The sequence below is a fragment of the Adelges cooleyi genome, unplaced genomic scaffold (genome assembly GCF_023614345.1).
Source record: "Adelges cooleyi isolate 19-005CV unplaced genomic scaffold, UGA_ACOO_1.1 ACOO_flye_CR_arks_rails_tigmint_CR_PRNA_2, whole genome shotgun sequence".
In the NCBI taxonomy this organism is placed as follows: domain Eukaryota; kingdom Metazoa; phylum Arthropoda; class Insecta; order Hemiptera; family Adelgidae; genus Adelges; species Adelges cooleyi.
This window is the reverse complement of record NW_026095860.1, coordinates 9605868-9626715: the sequence shown is the minus strand read 5'-3', so window position 1 is coordinate 9626715 and position 20848 is coordinate 9605868. Positions and strand designations below refer to the sequence as shown.

Sequence of the window (20848 nt, the reverse complement as noted above, 5' to 3'; positions counted from 1 at the left end):
CAAAGTAGGCAGGCAGGCACGGGGATGCTGAAAAGAGGAAAGGTAAGTGTCCTCCCCTAGATGAAACAACCTTGGCCCGAATTTTCCGAACAGACATTGGGAGGAGGGGGGGGGGGTTACCGGAAAACGTAGGATCGTCGTCACTATCCCGGACATCTGAGCACCACAGACCGCTACGCTGCGTTTCAGTCGGCTGTATTGATTCGTCCGCACTGCGCATATTCTATCGTCTGCGGTCTGGCGTCGACAACCTGTTTCACGGCGGACTGTTTTGATCGCTACCGCCTACCACCACCACTGGCCACTGCGGCCACCGACATAGTTTGGTACAGGGACACGGCGGCTGATTAGGTCGAATGGAACGCGGCCCGACGTCCGAGTAGTGCTGTGGTGAATATTACAACGTGAGAACCGTGTAGGTCGACCACCGTCACCGCCGGTAGTACTGTTATTCTATCGTTATGTCCAAAATAAGTGTTTAAATTTCCGTTGAACGTCGATATAGGTATTGTGAAATTATTACACGCGTTATTTAATAAATAAAAATTATTATAATAAAATACTATATTATAATAATCCGATAGCGGTGTCCGGAAAAGCGCGTGTGTCCGCTAGAGTGCGGTTCTCTTCCGCTGTACTAAAGGAGTCCTTTGTTTACTAGCAGTGTCTTCTTCTCGACTCTGCCGTCAATCCCCTCGGCACAGCTGATAGCCCCTTGGTCCGTCTATTCTCTATCATAAATAATAATAGCTATTGACAAATATTGCTATTGTTACCTGTTTCGGTGTCGTGTTTTTCGAATAATTCGTACCGAACGGTCGCTATGTACTTGTAAAACGATCCTACGCGCACTTTTTGGAATCTCCAAGCATATTTTAGACCATGTCCGGTAAGCTTGGCCATGGCTGTCGGTGGCTGGTGTTAATCGTTCTGGTCGTCCAGTTGGTCACACGTTCCGATGGAAACTGGCTCAAAAACTTTGCCAAGCCAAAGCCCCAGCTTAGGCTTATGGAAGGCGTCCCCGAACATTTGCATAACGTTATGCCATACGAACAAGTACAATTCAGCAGCCCGAATGTGTCTACGGCATACACTAGCTCTACAAAATTCCAAGCAGCCGGCATGGGACAGTTATATTTTATTACGGACAAATTTATCCAGTACATACTAAGTGACCAGGCTTTCCCTGAAGGTAAGCTACATTTTATTCAAATATTGATAAGTTATCGGCTTGATCAGTGGTGTAACTACAGTTTAAAGCTCCCAGGTGCCAAAAATATTTTGACCGCTAGGCCTTATAGACTATAGCCACTTGGGTAATGGAACTTGTCCCAGCTTACAAAAATGTTACCCACTAATCTCATAACATCATTCTGCTTTTTATATGTATTTTAATATATTGCAGGTAGGCCACTATTTAACTTTAAAAGTTTATGCTTTAAAACTTAATGTAACTGAATTTCTGAATGACCCTGTACCGGGTGATTGGTTAACTATGGACCAGTCAATAACTTAGAAGATATTAGACTTTTATTAATTATTTTTTTTTATAATTGTATTGTTATTAGCTGGGACAAATTTAATAAATTTTTTTAAATTATAACTCCGTCCCTTATATGTTAAAATATTATTAACTTGAGTTTTTTAAATAGTAACGTATATATTTGATTAACTTTTTGAATTCAGAATATTTTGACTGGTCCAATTTTGGATAATTAGTATTCAATTTTAAAAGTAATGACGGAAGGGGAAGGGCGGTTGAGTAATGCGCGCAGATAAAAACATCTCTACTCTCCGCCCTTTCCCTGGAGTTATAATTTAAAAAAATATATTAAATTTGTCCCAGCTAATAACAATACAATTATAAAAAAAAATAATTAATAAAAGTCTAATATCTTCTAAGTTATAGACTAGTCCATAGTTAACCAATCACCCGGTATATAGCTAATAAGGTTTAAACAAAACTTACTTATAATTTAGTAAAGCCACTTTCTATCAATGACTAAAAAATAAGTAACATGTTAAAAAAGTGCTTTGTAAATGTTAAAATTAAAAGATTTGCCATTTTTTTTATTTTGGATTTGGTGGAATATCTGAGTTTATTTAAGATGACCAAATTTTTCTGGTTTAAATTTTGATATTTATAACAGTTTTTAGATATCTAGCTAGTAGTCTCCACAACTTTCAGATTTTTTAACTATAAAATACTAAAGTATATTTTAAATCTTTATACTGTTGTTAGTGAATCCCCCTTCAAAAGGAGGATGTTTTAAATAGGTATCTTTATGTAAAAAAAATTGTATTTACCCTTTTCAACAATGCTTTTTAAGAGGATTCACCAATGTACGCTTGTCAATAGGAAATTTTACTAATAAGTTGTTAACCCTTAACTAGTGACCTGCGATACTGCCAGGCCCAAACTGGCCCACAGCCCCATAGTCAAAAAGTGTCTGCACATCTACTTTTGGCGCCCCCGCTCTCTGCGTCCTAGCATTCCCGTGTGCTGCTATATTATGGTACTTGTTATCCACCCCCTACCTCGCTCAAGTTTTGCTTTCTAGGGAGACGTTAGAAATTAAAGTACATAGGTATCCTTAAGCGTTTGGGTTAGGTGACAGGAATGAAAGAGGTGACAGGTTGATTGAGTTTTGTCAAAATGAAGAAATGATTATGATCAATACAATATTTAAACAGCCCAAGAGGCGTTTGTATACTTGGAAAGCTCCGGCTGACGGTCATAACAATAATATTATTAGAAATCAGATTGATTATATCTTAATTAGAAAAAAATTTCGTAATGCTGTAAAATGTGTTAAAACATATCCTGGAGCTGACATTTCATCAGATCACAACCCTGTAGTTGCCCGTGTTAAAATTAAGTTGAAAAAAGTAAAATGTAAGCAAGGTAAAAAAATCTTGGATCTATCAAAACTAAAAAAGGATGGAGTAGGACAAAAATTGAAGGATAACATAAGCAACAAACTATTAGAGGTTAAATATGAAAACCTAAATACCAATAGTGTTAACATCAAATGGAGAAACATTCAATCAACCCTATTGAGAGAATGAAAAGAAGAGTTAATGCCTGATCGAATAAGGAAGAAGGAATGGATGACAGAAAACATTTTGAACCTTATGGAACAAAGGCGTAAATTAAAAAATATAAATTAACAAAAGTATAAAGAAGTTAATATAGTAATTAGAAGAGAAATAAGGTAAGCCAAGGAAAAATTCAATGTTGAAAAATGTCAAGAAATTGAAATGCTCGATAAGATCAATGATAGCTTTAACTTACACAAGAAAATAAAAGAAATGACTGGTACTACTAGGAAAAATAAAGTTGGCATTATAAGGGGAAATGATGGTAGTATAATAACAGATACAAAAAGAAAGATTAGAAGATGGATGGAATATGTACAAGAATTATTCTCTCAAAATAGGCCAGAACAAAGTAGCATCAGAATGGATGAAGGATTTTATATAATGAAAGAGGAAGTAACAAATATATTGAAGAGTGCCAAACCAAGGAAAGCAGCAGGCCCCGATGAAGTACCTTCCGAATTGTTAAAATTGCTTGATGATGATGTCATAGATATGTTAGTTGATTGATTCAATACAATTTATGCATCAGAAAATATTCCGGAAGAATGGTTGACATCAACTTTTATTACATTGCCCAAGAAAAATAACCCTAAAGAATGTTCAGATTATCGAATAATAGCTCTAATGAGCCATACCTTGAAATTATTTTTAAAGATCATACATTGAAGAATATATGCTAAATTGGAGAATGACATAAGTACGACGCAATTTGGATTTAAGCAAGGAATGGGGACCAGAGAGGCATTATTCAGTATAAATACTCTTATGCAAAGGTGCTTAAATGTCAATAGAAATATTTTTGCTTGTTTTATAGACTTTACTAAAGCATTCGATAATGTACAGCATGACAAATTAATAAAAATATTAAAGGACAAAAATATTAACAGCCGTGATATAAGAATAATTTCAAATCTCTATTGGAATCAAACCGCCCATATTAAAGTGGACGATGAGTTCTCAGGCGAAATAAAAATACAAAAAGGAGTTAGACAAGGTTGTGTTTTGTCTCCCCTATTATTCAATATTTACAGTGAAGCAATTTTTGATGAAGCGATCCTCCACGAAAATATTGGTGTTAAAGTAAATGGGAAATTTGTTAATAACCTAAGATATGCCGATGACACAGTCATTCTGGTGGGAACCATGGCGCATCTGCAAAGAAGCATGGACAGGCTCTACATTGCATGCAAAAAATATGGACTTGAGATGAATGTTAAGAAAACTAAATTCATGTTAATAATGAAAGACCGAACAGACACTCGCAATAATGAATTCAAAATAATCTTAAACAATGACATAATAGAAAGAGTGTATTCATACAAGTATCTAGGAACATGGATTCACAGTAACGGGGATAACTCAAGAGAGATCCGGTGTCGAGTTGAAATTGCTAGATCAACGTTCTTTAAACTAAGGAAAAGTTTTTCAAACCGAGATCTACCATTGGATTTAAGAACTAGGATGTTAAAGTGCTACGTGTTTTCCACCTTGTTGTACGGAATGGAAGCTTGGACTCTAAAGAAAGCAGATGTTCAAAAAATCCAAGCACTTGAGATGTGGTGTTTCCGCAAGATTCTCAATATATCTTGGGTGGACAAAGTTACAAACACAGAAGTTTTAAGAAGAATAGACAAAGAACCAGAGGCGATGAAGATTATAAAATCTAGGAAGTTGCAATATTTTGGACATTTGCTTAGAGGTGAAAAATATCAGCTCTTGCAGCTCATAATACAAGGAAAGATTTGCGGGAAGAGTAGCAGGGGAAGACCTAAAACGAGCTGGCTGCAAAATCTAAGAGAGTGGTTCCAATACAACACTGAGGAACTACTCAGTGCAGCCAAGGAACAAAGAACATATAGCCATGATGATTTCCAACCTTCGATAGAAGAGGAACACGAAGAAGAAGAAGATGGTATCCTTATGTAGAGGCGCAACCAAACGTGTTCATATAAATGAGTAATAATTGGTTATTTTATTTTTTTATAAAAAAAAAAACCCCCCATCTATCTACGAGAAGTCACGCGGCCAGCTGCCATCATGGTCGAGCGTCGTATGCCTAGAATATGGGTGTATGATTAATTTGGACATATTAATAGAAAAATTAAATGTTTCATAGACTGTAGGACAAGAACATATACAAACACTTTTGTACATAATGTATGATTTATTTTAGCTTTGATGCATAGCTGAGAAAGTATTGTTTTTGTTTTTATTACTTAATATTTATTTATTTTATTTTGTCTTGACCCACGGTATATTCTTAACCTCTAAAACAATATCTATTAGTATTTCTAAAGATCATACATTGTACCCAAGTGGTCTTTTGTTGAGCCAAAAATTTAAAAAGTTCACCCCTTCCTCTTCAAAATCAAGAAAAATGTGCAAAATTATATTTTGCAACAAAATTACGATGCTTTATAACTTTTTTAAAAATGGTCGAATTAGTTCCAGCTTTGTATGGAAAATGATTTAATTATAGTTCCACCGATGAACGTTGACTAACCAAAAAAATATTATAAACCATTTCCTTGAAGGATTTGAAACTTTTTCTTTATTTCCATATTTTAGCTGAAGGTTAGGTTTAAGATCTGAAAACTAGACTGAAAGTAGATCTAAAATAGAGCTATAACATATACAATTTTCTCAAAAATCTGTACTCAAACTTTTTTTTGTTATTAACATTTACCTATTGTTTTGACATCGTAATAGTATTATAAATAAGTAACTAATAATTAATAACATAATGCATATTGTTGTTAAGGTCACTTTAAACTAAAAATTAAGATTTTATAGTAACCATTAAAGGTCTTACTATGTAGTATTTTTGCTTATAGTCCTTGTACATTTTTATTTGTATTACAGTCTGTAAATGATTGCTTTGGTATGAAGTAACCTTTAATCCTCTGACTCGGCTCATTTTCTTATCTCTAAATATTATTCCTGTTTTTTTACTACCTAGTCTACCAAGGTAGACTTTGCTCTTGTCAATTATTTGTTTTTGTTAGGTCGTTAAATAAATTCAGATAAATTTACCACTTAGTAATTCCCTACTGTTTTGAAAATCGGAATTCAAATACATTTTTAATTTAAATTAAAATCTAGAAGATATAAACCAAGTTTTATATTATTTGATATTAAAAAAGTATTGAGGTATGTTAGTTTAATGTAAGAGATTTTAGAACTGTTACTAAATATTTGTAAATAATTGCCCTTTTTCTGATTAAGTGTTAAAAATTGCACATAGTCTAGTATTTGTTTGGTGGGAATACATTGCAAGAAAGAAACCAAATTATAAATTAACAATTGCATTTATCAATCATATTATATTATGTATATTTAATTTTATCAATTATTAAAACCCCATGATCATCAATTTTTTTATTTATATAGATAATTAGGATAAATATAAGTCAATAATGTTGCATGTCGAATAATTAGAACTGTTATTATGAATTTTAAAAGACAATTCTGACAATATTATTATTACATCCTATTGATGTCAACAGCTAATACATTTATTTAGTTTATACTCATTAAATGTAATCAATGAAATATTTTACATCAATTATACAAGGTTGTACAAAAAATTGATTTATTGATTTAAATGAATCAATAAACATTTAATGGTTCATTAAACATAATTTATTGGTACTTAAACTTATAAATTTTTAGTTAAATGACCTTTACTAAACATTCATGCAACCTGTCAATAATGTTCTAATTGTTTTTATATTAACTAAAATCAAAAACTTAGTACATCTTTTTAATAAATTTGAATGCATCATTATATTGTATCTTGAAACAGGAATAACTAAAATCAGATAGTATCTGTTTATATAACATCTTTCTTTACGCTTGAGAAGTTATCATGGCTGCGCCATCTGAATCTGAACCAGACCTTGGCTCTCTATTTTGTAATGGTTTCTAAATGATGCCAAGTTTATCAAATAGTTTGCATTGGTTTTTTAAACTGTTGAATATTATATTAGAATTTATATCTTTTATATATTATTTTCAATTTTCATGTTTTATTCTATGAGTTTATACTACTACTAGTTGAGTATAACTACTACTTCTATAGTATATGATATATAAAATATTATCATAGAATAATTTCATTTACCCTTAAATAATTCTTAAACCCTTTGTATTTTATTAAATGGAATAGAAGGTTGTAATAAAATATAAATGTACACAAGTGTTGTAAACAATTTACCTAAAACTACTTTTTCTGCTTCACATCAGAAGTCAAAAGCTTTAAGATATGTATTACAATTTTAATATTTTTAACAGACACAGTGTTTATTTATGTGTTAATAAATACCAAGTATACGGTTACATTTAAATAATAAAAAATAAAAACACTTAGAAATCTAAGCCAATTTTTGTTTTATAAATATGTATATATGTTGTTTTAAATGTTGTTGAACATTTTTTTATTTAAATTAAAATTTATTTAACATTAAAAATAAGAGCTGGGTATAACTTTTTGTATTAAATTCTATAATAACAATTGAGAAAAATACCAGATCAGCCCACTTGGTTATTCCTAATATGACAATAAATTACAGGTAATTTAATATGATGTAGGCTTCATTAAAAATTACTATATATATACTTAAAAAAAAAAAAATGAAACAATTATATAAAATTGTTAGTTCTTTAAACTATAAGTTGTACATGATTAGTATTTATCTGCTACTACCATCATTCCCATCATGGCCATCAAGGAAGCAGTTGGTAGTAAATTTGAGTTTAATATTTCATACTTATTTTGTACTGTGTGTGGGGGTCTTGTCCATCCACAACTTCTGCGAATCGCTTTTAACCATTTAAAATAGCGACAATTTCTTTCATCTTGTGTAGTAGTTGGTTTTGATATGAAAGTTGGTGTTAGATCGCTTTCAAACTTTATATTAACGGACTGGGCTGCTGCTTCTGCCGCCCCATATATTGCTATACGAGTTGCATGCATCCTTACTACATCCACGCCCAAAATATCTGCTTGGTAACACAGTAAATTATCATAACACGAGTATTTACCATCTACAATTATTAGTGATGGACTTACACCTATATCTTTTTCTAGTGCAACACATACATCCTTGGTATGGAAGCATATTGATTCTAGTGCTGCCCGAATAATATGATTTTTCTTAGTGAAATGAGTCATTCCACATATTATACCTCGAGCATCCGGTCTCCAATATGGTGTGGTTAGTCCATTAAAAGCTGGTACAATGTATATATCGCTAACATCAATGTCTAATGAATTTAAATCGTCTTCATTACTTAAAATTTTCATTTTGTCTTTTAACCAGTCTGTTATTTGCCCACCAATTGATGTCCAACCTTCAAGGGCATAAACTGCTGGTTCATTGCCAATTTGGTATGCAATTGTGGTAATCAGGCCATTACTTGAATTTATAAATTCAGTCCCAACATTACATGTTACTGTGCAACTATCACCAAATCTGCTCATTATTTGACCGAATTGTTTACAATTTGATCCATAGAAAGCGGCTTGGTTATTAGCTAAAATTGAACCAATCATAACACCTTTTAATTTAGTCATTTGTATTATTCCATATTGTTCAGAGTTACTTTTTATTGTTGGAAGTAATGAAATAGGGACATTGAAAATTTTGCATGCTTGTGCTGACCATTCTAGTGTTTTCAAATCCATTAACAATGTTCTTGAAGCATTAGTAATATCGGTTACGTATAAATTACCATTCGTAAGTTTCCAAGCTATCCAAGTTTCCAATGATCCAAATTTTATGGTTTTTCTGGCTATAAGTTGTTTCGTGTTTTCTATGTTTTCGATTAACCATTTTATTTTGGGCCCACCAAACATCGATATTACCCTCAGACCGGTTGTTTGTTCTATGTATTTAAATACATTAGGATCTTTGGATATGCTATCTTGGATATAAGAATCTGTCCGAGAATCAGTGTAATGGATCGCATTGTAAATTGGCTGATTTGTTTCAGAGTTCCAAGCCAATATAGTGTCTCGTTCGTTTATAATACTGATAGCTTTAATGCATTCTACAGTGATATCTTTAAAATTTAATTCATTTATTACCTCATTTATGGTCATGCACAACGTATTCCAAATATGTTCTGGATCTACTTCGACCCATCCTGGTAAAGGCTTGGTAAGTTCAATCGCTCTAGATGATTCTGCCAGGACATTTGAACTGGATAGTACTGAAAATGTGACGCGTTGTGATTCAACATTGATCACGCCAATAAGTTGAACGGGTAGTTCTGCTTTCATTTGTTAACTGATGTGTCTGGCTTCGAGTCGGTTCACAAACTGAATTGAAAATGCTTAAATTTGAAGACGGTCAAATTGTTTTATACAACTGATATGTATTGAGCAAGAGGAACTATAGGTCGATTTATTGCGTCATTTAACATAAAAATATGTTAAATATTTTAAAAAATGGTTGTGTCGAACGCCAGCCATAAAGATAATAACTTGTTCAATTGGTGCACCACTTATAAAAATATTGACTGTTCTTAAACGTTATCGGAGGCCGGAGCATTTTTTTTTTCGTTTTGAACTAATGAACTTTAGTTCAATTAAATCACGGTGAATAGCTGTTTTAAACACCGGTCGCCGTTTAAGGTAGAAAAGATACATGGTGCGCATTATCGGAATTTGAGTGACTAAACTAGAATCACTCGTTCGGCCAGGGGTTGCCAAAGTGCAGTCGCTCACTTTGACTTGACCTACATGAGTTTAAACTTCAGTTTTTTCTCAATTCATTATCTAATCTGCCGTGACGTAAATTTATTTAATAAGGTGTTTCATAGTTGCTGGTATTGTTTATTGTTTTTTTTATAATAATAACTTGATTATATGTTTCATGTAGCTACATTTTTTTTTCTCGAAAATCTTAAACGGTAACACTGTATTATTTGACAACCTTTTGCCAACATCGTACACATGAACCACAACGACTATATACCAACTACTGAGTAGTTACAGATTGGAAATGTGCATTGCGCATGAGTTCCTTAATTTCATGAAAACTAAAATACCGTCTACCTTTATTTTGACTTATGTTATGCATTACAACTATGCAGCTGACATTAATTTATGACGTATGTGCTGTAGGGAAATAATAATAATAATTTATGTGCAATACCTCACCCGTACTATGATGTTATTATTTGTTTTTTTTAATTACTAATTTCTATTCACACATTCTTTATTACGTATATCGATTGCTCTAATAATATAAGGACTCATCATTATACAATTTTCTACGATATTCTTAATCGTTATATCTATTAATAACAATGGCATAATTGCCTCATATATTATTTTACAAAATAAAATGTTTTTCATTTACCTAATTATGTTGTTTTGTACTTACTTCGAAATCAAAGGTCTATCGATCGTATTACGAAGATATACCAAATTAGTGCTGACTGTTGATAACAATTTTCCATTTAGCAAACATGTTATAAAAATTTAAAAAAAAAATTTAATATTGATTACATTCAACTAATAACCAATTATTATAATAAGCACATCGAGAGCCTTTATCAAAGTTGTACAACTAAATTACCGCGGGTCTCCTATTTTGTATAATAATTATAAAATATTATTAACTGTGTTATAGACTTTAAATAATATCTCTAGGTGACAAATATTGGAAATTAAAATTATTGAATTACTATACTTATCTATATATGATGTGACTTACAAAATATATTACAAGTATATAAACATATAAACCACCATAAAACAGGTTTTTTTAATTTCTCGGTAATTTTTTTTTTAATATTAAATAAGTATTTGGCTTGTAATACATTTTCAACATTCTTTTTCTATTACGCCATAACTCAAAAGTATCATTTTTATAATAGGGCTGAAATTTAAATATAGATAGACCAGGCTGTATACTTTTTCGGCAACTTATTTATGGACGCAAACCCATACTAATCATTTATTCGTCGAGTCCACTTTCTTATTGTAATGGTAAAGTACAGTTACTTTATAAGCCTATACATATTCAAACTATTATATATTTTTTTAGCTTCGACGTGGAGCTAAGTTGATATTGCTTTTACGATAATGTTTTCTTATTATTTACATTTTTTTTATTGTGTCTACAGTCTACCCACGATATCATCTAAACTGCTAAACCAATTTCTTCATGTATCAAGTCTATAGATAAAAATCGCACCCAAATAGTACTTAATCAGGCGACAAGTTATACAAAGTTTAACTCTTGCATTTTAAAATTGAGAAACACCCCAGTCCCCAATAAAGAATGCATTTTTCATGTTGGTGGTGATTAATATTACCAATTTAATTACAAATAAGTTATTGGATATTTTTTATTTTATCAAAAAAAAAATGTTTAAAAATATAAAAATCAAATTATGTCAGTATCTAACAATATTTTCTCTTGCAAGTTTCCGTAGAAAAATAGTTTCGCACGCTAATTAAATCAATAGCGGTGACTGAACATTTTTCCCATTCATTTGATGACGTTGCAATAGGTCATCGATTTTTTTTCGTCACAGATTTGAGAAGTGTAGTTTCTCTGTGATAATAAATTGTAATGTTTATTCTCTTCAATTTACTATTTATATTTTTACGGTTGTCTCTATTATTTGCGACTGTGGCGACCAAACTATTACAGTGTACCTATCAAACTATGTAATTAAACTATTACAGTGTTAAATGTACACATCAATGGCATTTAGATTTTACACAAGTCAACTATTAACGTACATTGTAATCTAAAAAAAAACTACAACAAATATAGATATATGTTATTTACGTTTTATGAAAATAAATTGTTTGGCGTACCCAACATTTCTATCAGAAATGTTACTCTAGACAAAAATATACTAAACATTTTGAGATTCTTAAAATACATTCGGTATTCACTATTCTAATTATTGAAGTTAAGTCAATTCGAGTGACCAATGTTGTAATGCTATGTATTTTTATTTAATTGAATTTGCAATAATAACTAATTACTATTGTCTATTCCAGTTAGTAGGCGTGATATCATTTTTAGACAACGATAAAAGTTAAAATATATATATATTGTTGGTTAAATATGCATTCTTTGTTATCTCTCTCTTTCTCAGATAATTGGATGCATTTTCGATAAAGACCATTTAAACAACGTTTATGTTTTTTATAGTGACGTATTATTATTGTTGTGTGTGTATGAGATTCGCTTACGATTAAAATCTATTGACGAACCAAAATAAAACCGCGATAGATAAGCGTTTAATTTTTACGGTTAAATTGTTTTAAATTTTAATTTTCGCGTAGCGTTTAGAAATAAAATATTCGATTTCGACATGAACACAAGACAATGTATGTTTATTGTATCGACATAACAATTGCCACAGCACTTGACGTTTAATTTGGACTCGTTCATATATTGAGCTCGTTTAACGATAGAAAATCACGCACGATGAAAACTTCCTCGTTGTGTAGCGTATACATTGTCATAAGCGAATAATAATAATAAAACAAAGTAAATATCTCGCATCATAATATGTAATGAGTATTCCTTGGTCAAAAAATTAGCAATGTGCCGTCTTGATTTCCAAATTCCATCTAATAATAAATTATTAGAACGTCATAACATCAGAACTAACTAATGGAAATTCTCAACAGAATCGAAAAGATATTTATATTAGGAAATTGTTTTTGTTGTACAGTGTACTTATATTTGTTTATGATTAAGTGCTATTCGGAGTAGTTTTCATTTCAGATGACAGTCAAATTAAACAAGATAAATAAAAATAATTGTGTATATAAGTAATTAAAATAGTGAAATTGATATATTAAAATTACTTCTTTGTTTTTTTTTATTGAAATTTGTATTTTTAAGTAACTAAAATACTTTTTAGACGCTGGTTGAGATCACTTCTAGTGAGATTAGAGAACCAACACACTTGATGTAATTTGTATAGAATTTAATAGAAAAGTAAACGATTTTTGTAACAAAAATTGATGACATATACTACAAAATGTACAGATAGACATTTCATTGACAAATATTATGTTTATTATGTATATATTTACTAGTTTTGTTGTAATTATTCGGTTAAGGGGAACGGAAAGCGCTATTTATTTAGGGGAAAAGGATAGGCAATATTTGACAAAAATTTAAAGTTAGATGTATTAGAAAAAACAATAAAAAAGTAAAAACAAAAATGCTTATAAATATTTTTTGAAAAAAATAAATAAAAAATCGGCCTTTTAGCCCCCATAGAGAAGATATTAAACTATAAAACAATATAAAAATTATTGAAATCGGTTCGGTAGTCTTTATTTTTAAAAAAATTGACGCTTTCTGTTCCCCTTAAATATAAAATCTACAAAAATAACATTCAAATATATTAATACAGGATATTTTTTTACTCGTCTTTTTGGATTCTCGTAAAACCTAACTAGAACCTCTAGTTGAACGCGCGTGCACCTATCAAAACATTTTCCATAAAAGAAAATACATAAAATAAATAAACATTTTTAGAATACGTATATTATATTCTAAAATCAATACCCGAAACACTTGTCACTTTCTTTAGCTATATTCTGAGTTTGATAATGGTACTTGCCACACCTACTTTTTTTATTTTTTGCCGGTCACTCGCTGATGCATAATATATAATAATTGTATTGTAGTGCGTCGACCGCGACAAAATTGTATATACCTGTGGATATAATAGGAAGAAAGGAGGGGCGTGAGTGAGTGACGAAGAGGAGTGAGAGTGAGGCAGGCTGTAACGGGTCGGCTAAAATTAAGTGACTCATGCATAATACGGGTATAATGAACTCGATTATTCTTGACATTGTAAAAATACCGCAACGTACAATTCTGTAGTGGTTTATGATTAAAAAATGTGTTATATTTATTACAGTCCGAGTGTTGGGTGTAGAACATTTTGAAACATTTTAGCAAAAGATCCGACAAGTCAATATTGTGCATGATAATCGAAATTCGAATGAAGGGAAAGAGGAATCTGTATCATTATCAAGTGTTCTGAAACACGTTCGTCGCATGAGGTGTACGTACCGGTTGGACTCCTGGTTTGCCATGGGATTATTATGCTTTCCATCAGGTCTCTGGTTTAAGGCATACATAGTTATTTTATCCAGGTCTTCATTTTTAGCACAGTATTAAATCGCAAAATATGAAGCCCATTCACATGTATCAGTAACGGTACAAAGGGGTTAATATCATTTAATCTATACAGAGAAAAACATAGCCGCAACTAGCTTTAAAAAAGATCCAATATTTCATAATTATACAAAGTTGGCACATTTCTACGAATTCTATAGATCAGAAACAGCGCTTACCATGTGTAATAATATTATATATGGTTTACAAGGCCCTTATATTCCTTCGTTAATTTTGGTATAATTGATATTGAGAACATTTTAATAGTTACATCTAATACCGGTATGTATTTTAGACGCAGCTTTGTTTTATAGAAGATACCTTTTGTGTTCATTTACACATGTTTAGCTGAATTAATACATTGATTATATGTGTTGACTGATTGAATATTCAATAAAAATAATAAGTATTAGTACAATTCGGATAACCTTTTTTTAACTTAATTGATATTTATTGACATTTGTATCAATGCAAACGGATTGTAAATACTAAATTAGTATTCTCTAGGAAGTGGTACTGTAAAAAATAATATAATAAGTGTAATTAAAATATAATTGATACACTTATAATAAAATGCGATAGATTCGTTATTTTAGTAGTGGCACGAGTAACTTCGGATTTGATAGATAATAGATATAATTTCAAGTTACAACACATGTGCATATCATTATATTATTATTATATCGTTATATTTATTGCATTTAACAAGTAATACACTATGACTTTGGCCCCAAAATGTTCTAAAAAAAGCCCAAATTTACTTAATTTTCCTATGATAATAGAACATGAATCAGTACACGGAAATTTGTCGTAATATAATATTATATTTGTTGAGTAACTGGAAAGTAATTTTATTTATCAAAACGTTATTAGATACAAAATGACATTCATAATGACATAGAAGGACACTATGTATAATATGTAATACAATACATGAACACAATAGGCGCAATAGTCGATATCATAAATAGCATAAAAGAAATTTCCGTGTAACAGTAACCTCGCCTTGTGTTTGGCTATAACAAAGGAAAATACATAATATACATAACAATCTGGTTTATAATACTTATTATTGATTGATGTGTAAGTGACTAAAATATATTAGTTAAAGTATATTTAGTTAATAAGATAATTAATAAATTACTGATATCTTAGTACCAGGATTAGAAAATGTCTATTAACAACTCACTTTTAACAACTGCGTTTATTCTTCACAGATTAGTAAATTAAGTGAATCTGTTTTTGCGAAGGTTATTTACAAATGGATTTTAAACTTATCTTGGAATATTAAAATATTATGAAGCATGAAAACATAGTTTTCAAATTATCTTTTCGAGATCTTAAGTACTTATGAGTTATGACCAACGTCCACATCTCTTCTCATTAAAATTAAATCGATAGCCGAAAACGGCGATTAACATGAATGCCAACTAACATAGAAACACGGCCCAGTGATAATAATAATAATATAATATAACTTTAAAACTTTTTCGGGGGATTTTGCCTTTTTCATAATGGCTTGTACCGTTGAAATAAATTGTTTTCAATGTAAATTCCTATTATTGCCAACTCGAAACATCTTTCTTGGCTTAAAGTCGATTTTACATGGTTTTTTTAGCAGACATTGGGCCACTTTTGCAGTACTTGTAGTTTTCATTTGAGTAAAATTCATTCCGATTTGGGATATTATTTGCCACTATACATAGTTACAAGAGTTGGCTAACCCTTTTGATCACATTATAACATTTAAACAAGTTTCTAATTTCTATACACCCTTGATACATCTTGTTTAGTACTTAGTACATGATTACTTCTAGTGGGGTTCTGTGAAAAATAATATTGACAGACAAATTATGGGCTGTGTAAAAATGATTAAAACACGATACAAATAAAAAGAACATGGAATTTGATCTTAATGAATTAAAATCAAAACGTCTGCGTTTCCTATGTGTTATTTTTTATATTGATTTTATTCCGTCGATAGGATATAAATATTGTATTATGAAGTACCAATCTGTATGCCGTCATGGTAAAGTTAAAAAAAAACCTCGAGGCTAATCAAACGGAACGGATATCTCTATGGGAAGGATTTCCAGAGCGTTTTCTTTTATACCACTCCAACGTGATCCATCCAACCTGTGGTTTCACATAACATGTTGTGTTTACATATTAGAGTGTAATGTGTTTTTTATTGTTTGATTTCTAAACGGGTTATTTTTAGGAAACCAAATACTTCCGATTCCAGAAATGTTTTTTTTAGTTTTGTGGGGGAGCACATTAGTTCTATTAAGAGTTAAATATTTTACACATCCGAAAGTTCCCATGTCTGCCCCTGGCTCTGACGTTTTATACGATTTTGTCATCATTATCGTTAGCGTTTCGTTTGTTTTTTAATTCAGGATTGTATTCGTCTGGAAACCCTAGAGAATTCAAAGCGTTTTTATTGGTCTCGCATACTAATCTGACAATGAATAGGTAAAATTATCCCATAATATGATTCTAAACGTGTTTATACTCATTAAAATAATATTAATGGACTTCGGTTTATTACACCGTCTAAGAAAAAGTTTAGGATCCGGGCACCAATTTCATTAAATCAGGCCACGAATTTGTGACACAATAAATGCAAAAATAATTCATATATAACTGTAATAAATAATAATATTTTAAAGTATTAACGTGAAATACATACTAAAATTTCTGACAGAAATTTTTGTATCAAAAGAAAACTATTTAGAGTATCTAAAAAATAACTCGTACTACATAGATACTTGCATTTATTCGTTTTTTTAATTTTGTGAAAATGCTCAATTAATTTTCTTTTGTCTTTTAATTGAAATCATATTTGTTAAAATATTGTTTAAAAAAACAATAAACAAGTTAAAATATCGTGTTTCAAATATTTAACCACTTAGTTTAATAATTGTAGAAACTTGCAATATTTTTTACAATTATTTGTACTATGATGTTTTATATTTTCATAATAAACTGAGTTATTTTATCTATACACGCGTTGGTACACGTGTTTTCATTGTGTGTTCATTTTTTAATGTACAAACTGACTGCGATTTAGAAAGGTTGGCATGTAGTCGACGCGTACCGTTGGCAGCACGTCAGATAGTAAATTTACACACTATTGCACTATTCACTATTGCAGACAATCGAAAAGAAAAAAAAATCAAGTTTACGACGACATGGGATTGGAACGAGACCACTGGGTGAAATGTTTTACCGTGACCTATAATGGCATTTCTCGGCCAAGAAACCATCAAATCTTACAACGATTAACAATATTATGATAATAAAAAGCATAATGTTGATTATTTCCTCATTTTTTGGCTTGTTAGTTTTGTATCCGGGTTTCTTTGTTTATTGAAGAAAACATCCGCAATATTATAATATTTACATTATAAAATATTGTTTTTTTAAGATATTTCACTGCTTTCTGTAAATAGTTTAACGCATCACACTAATAACTTCTTATAATTACATTATTGTGTTTTTTTTTTATTATTAGAATTGACATTATTATGAAAAGTTTTTCAAACATTTTTTTACTCTATAAATATAATTATTTTACAAGCAGTGATTGACAAAAAATCGTTTTGTATAAATCTACTGTATATAACTTATAATTCACGAAATTCATTATATTTTTTGTTGAATTCGTTGAATAAAAAAATATTCGTACTCATGAATAATGTTATAATAATAATTTCTCATTAACAACGTTTTCATAGAAATATTAAATTCTCATCAACACAAAGAGTACATATTATTCTTAATCTTTAGGTATTAACAAATTTCATGAGTGTACAGTATTATACTGTACACTCATGATATAATATACGTATTGAGTTTAAAAAATCAATGTTAATATAAAACTTAGAATTTATTCTCCAGCAAGTAAAAGTTGACACTCGACTTAACCTTTTTTTTTTAACTGTAGGTATATAAAACTATAACAATTAATGAAAATAAAATTACTTTTATCATTATTCATTTTAGGAATCTTGTATTGCTATTTAATTTTAATGGGTTGTTAGTAATCCTCAGACAATTTTAGATAAAGTAAACGACTTAGGATTTCTAAAAAAAAATTTGTCTTGTTAAAAATCTAAAAAGGTGACATATTAGCTAGCGCTTTTTTCTGTTGAACGTTTAAACAACGTATTAAAAGCATTTGTTTGTTTGTACTTGCATCCCAGCGTGTAATATAAAAGAGAGTTCTTAATCTACGGTACATTTTCTCCTCTTTTCGAGTATTGTTTTTTTAGCGTACAGAACAAAAACGGTCATAACGCGTGTATGTGTATCCTATGTTTTGTTCTAGCCTTCGTGTGCTCAGTGCACACATTTACCGTTTTTGGCTATCATTTGACAATGCCGCTTATTAAGCCCACTGAGTCAACTATTAACACAAAACTAGTGGCACGCTGTACAGAATAACGTCTCGTTGTTTTAAATTAGTAACGAGCATCACCCTCATCTGTCCCATGTAGTTTTTAGTCGTTGTAATTAAAGTGTTAATTTAATTCGTCTCGTTATTGTTATGACCATCATCAAACACTCGGTTTGCCTATCGTAGGCTGATGAAATCGTTTAAGAGTTCGCCGAATTATTTTTGGAGTTCAAATACCTTTCCGGAGCCACAACTATATAGAAGGAGTTTTTATCACTTCCCTCCAAGTCGGGTTTCGCTTGCCTATAGAGAAGTGCGTTGCCAATTTGCGTACGCGTGACCACTTTTCATGACAAAAAAAATACAAAAAAAAGGCGGTTTTCGAATGGTTAATTTAGTTAATTGCCTTCTTTGTGTTGTTCCTATGTTCACAACCACCGACCTGAGACTCGTATTTTACTAAATTTGTATGTGTATATATATATATACACACAGAAGCCTACATGGTTGAACTATTAGTCGACCGACTGGCCAATGAAAACCGTCGATTGTGTTTCTGATAATATGTACATGTTATAGTGATTAGTAGGTTTTAGTATTTGGCGAGAGCCAATCGATTTTTTACACTGCGCTTTCACGGTAGTCGCTGGCCTCGCCGTGGCTTCATAACATTCAAATGCCATCCGTGACAGCAGTATAGCAGATCTAGCATTAAAATTCTACTATTTAGATGGCAAAGACACGGGTGCTCTCGACATTTGATAATTAATAGCTGTACTATTCGTTGCAAAGAAAAAGAAAACATACCTATTGAACAATTTAACACCATCTGGGAATGGTCTAAAACTCAAATTGTAAGCTTCAATGCCTAAGGCGACACATATTCCATCTACGGCTAATCCAGAGAATTAATTAAATAGAAGCTGAGACGAGATTTAATTTTTTACAGTGCCCTAATATAATAGTATAATAATACAACTATTTAAGCGTATACTTAATGCATTTTTGAGCATCTAAAAAGAGAAAGCAAATTCACATTTTTATCCCACTTTTATCAGTCTTAAATATCATATACTTGAACTAGTTAATATATCGTTAAATCTACAGCCTTATCCGCTGTGGAAAATTTTGAGGAGGGAGGTCTAGGTGTACTTAAAAAACACTGTCAGTATAAATTAGGATTGTTTAATTAGTCATCACCAAATTTCTCACTAAAAAAAAACATCTAAAAATGTAGGTATTTTGAACAGCGCTAATTTCAAGTTTTATTAAGGATTTGTTTTATTCCAAGCCCCTTAAATTTTCACCAGCGGCCTTACCCAAGGTTGAACAAAAAATATTTTATTGTGTGTCATCACGCTGCCTAATTACTGTAAAGACATTGTTTATTTCTCTTTTTTTTATATGGTAGCATATTTTTTATTGAATATTGTGCTGAATTTACTTATATAAAATACTAAAAATGTTATAAATCAAAAATTGATAACATCATGTTTTCTCGACTTATCTCTCCAGGAGCATATAAAAACATACTATTCAAGAGCGTACATTTGTATTTGCTCTGAAAGAAAGTCAGCCAGTGAAAAAACCATATTAATGTTGTTCACATATTAAGTAATATTTTTTCGTTTATCTGTAAAATGAAAATACCAATCACTGAAGTTGTTCCGATACTAATTTTTTTTATTGAGGGGTCGATGTTTATCCTTTCGACTGTCCGGTACCTTTAAGTGCACCTAGTCATTCGATTAGACACTTGTGATATCTGGGAACATACCGAGATGTTGATCAAAGAAATCGGTCCAGCTAATAAACAAGTAGACGCATCATCAATAGTGAATACCTATTGACGACAGCTTTGCAATAGACCCCCCAACAAAAATGAAAAAAAAAACCGGAACCGATAATGCACGACGGCTGTCTTTTGTATACAATCGCCGAGGATATCCGTTATCCCAATTGTTCGTGTAGTAATTCGTTATTAGTGTTGGCATAGTTTTTGCGTAATACATTTTAAACAAATGTCTGTGTGTGAGTACTCAATGTCAATTTGTTTACTGATGTGAACCAGAAAACAAAAAAAAAGCAATAATTAAAAAGCCCCACAAGTACACCATTTAAATTGATAGGTTATGCGTTGGACCATGTCTCCTGATTAGTTTTATGC

General features: G+C 31.0%; 2 protein-coding genes across 4 annotated transcripts in view; one reads left to right on the top strand and one right to left on the bottom strand.

The window, feature by feature from the left end:
- The first annotated feature begins 207 nt into the window (after positions 1-207).
- LOC126834002 (prominin-like protein) overlaps positions 208-20848 on the top strand; it is a 28915-nt gene continuing 8274 nt past the window's right edge. The window contains exon 1 of one of the 3 annotated variants that reach the window (XM_050565647.1): positions 208-1192. In XM_050565647.1, the coding sequence (XP_050421604.1) occupies positions 883-1192 (310 nt within the window). In that variant the 5' untranslated portion in view covers positions 208-882. The remainder of the gene's footprint in view (positions 1193-20848) is intronic. The other 2 variants (XM_050565644.1, XM_050565645.1) reach the window with 2 other exon arrangements.
- Positions 7424-9768, bottom strand: LOC126834003 (glycerol kinase-like). The gene has a single exon (XM_050565648.1). It carries the CDS (start codon positions 9383-9385, stop codon positions 7787-7789), a length of 1599 nt encoding a protein of 532 aa, XP_050421605.1. The 5' UTR covers positions 9386-9768; the 3' UTR covers positions 7424-7786.

What these genes read in the sequence shown, in the direction of transcription:
- LOC126834003 (XM_050565648.1), bottom strand. Translation starts at nt 9,385, where the DNA reads ATGAAAGCAGAACTACCCGTTCAACTTATTGGCGTGATCAATGTTGAA.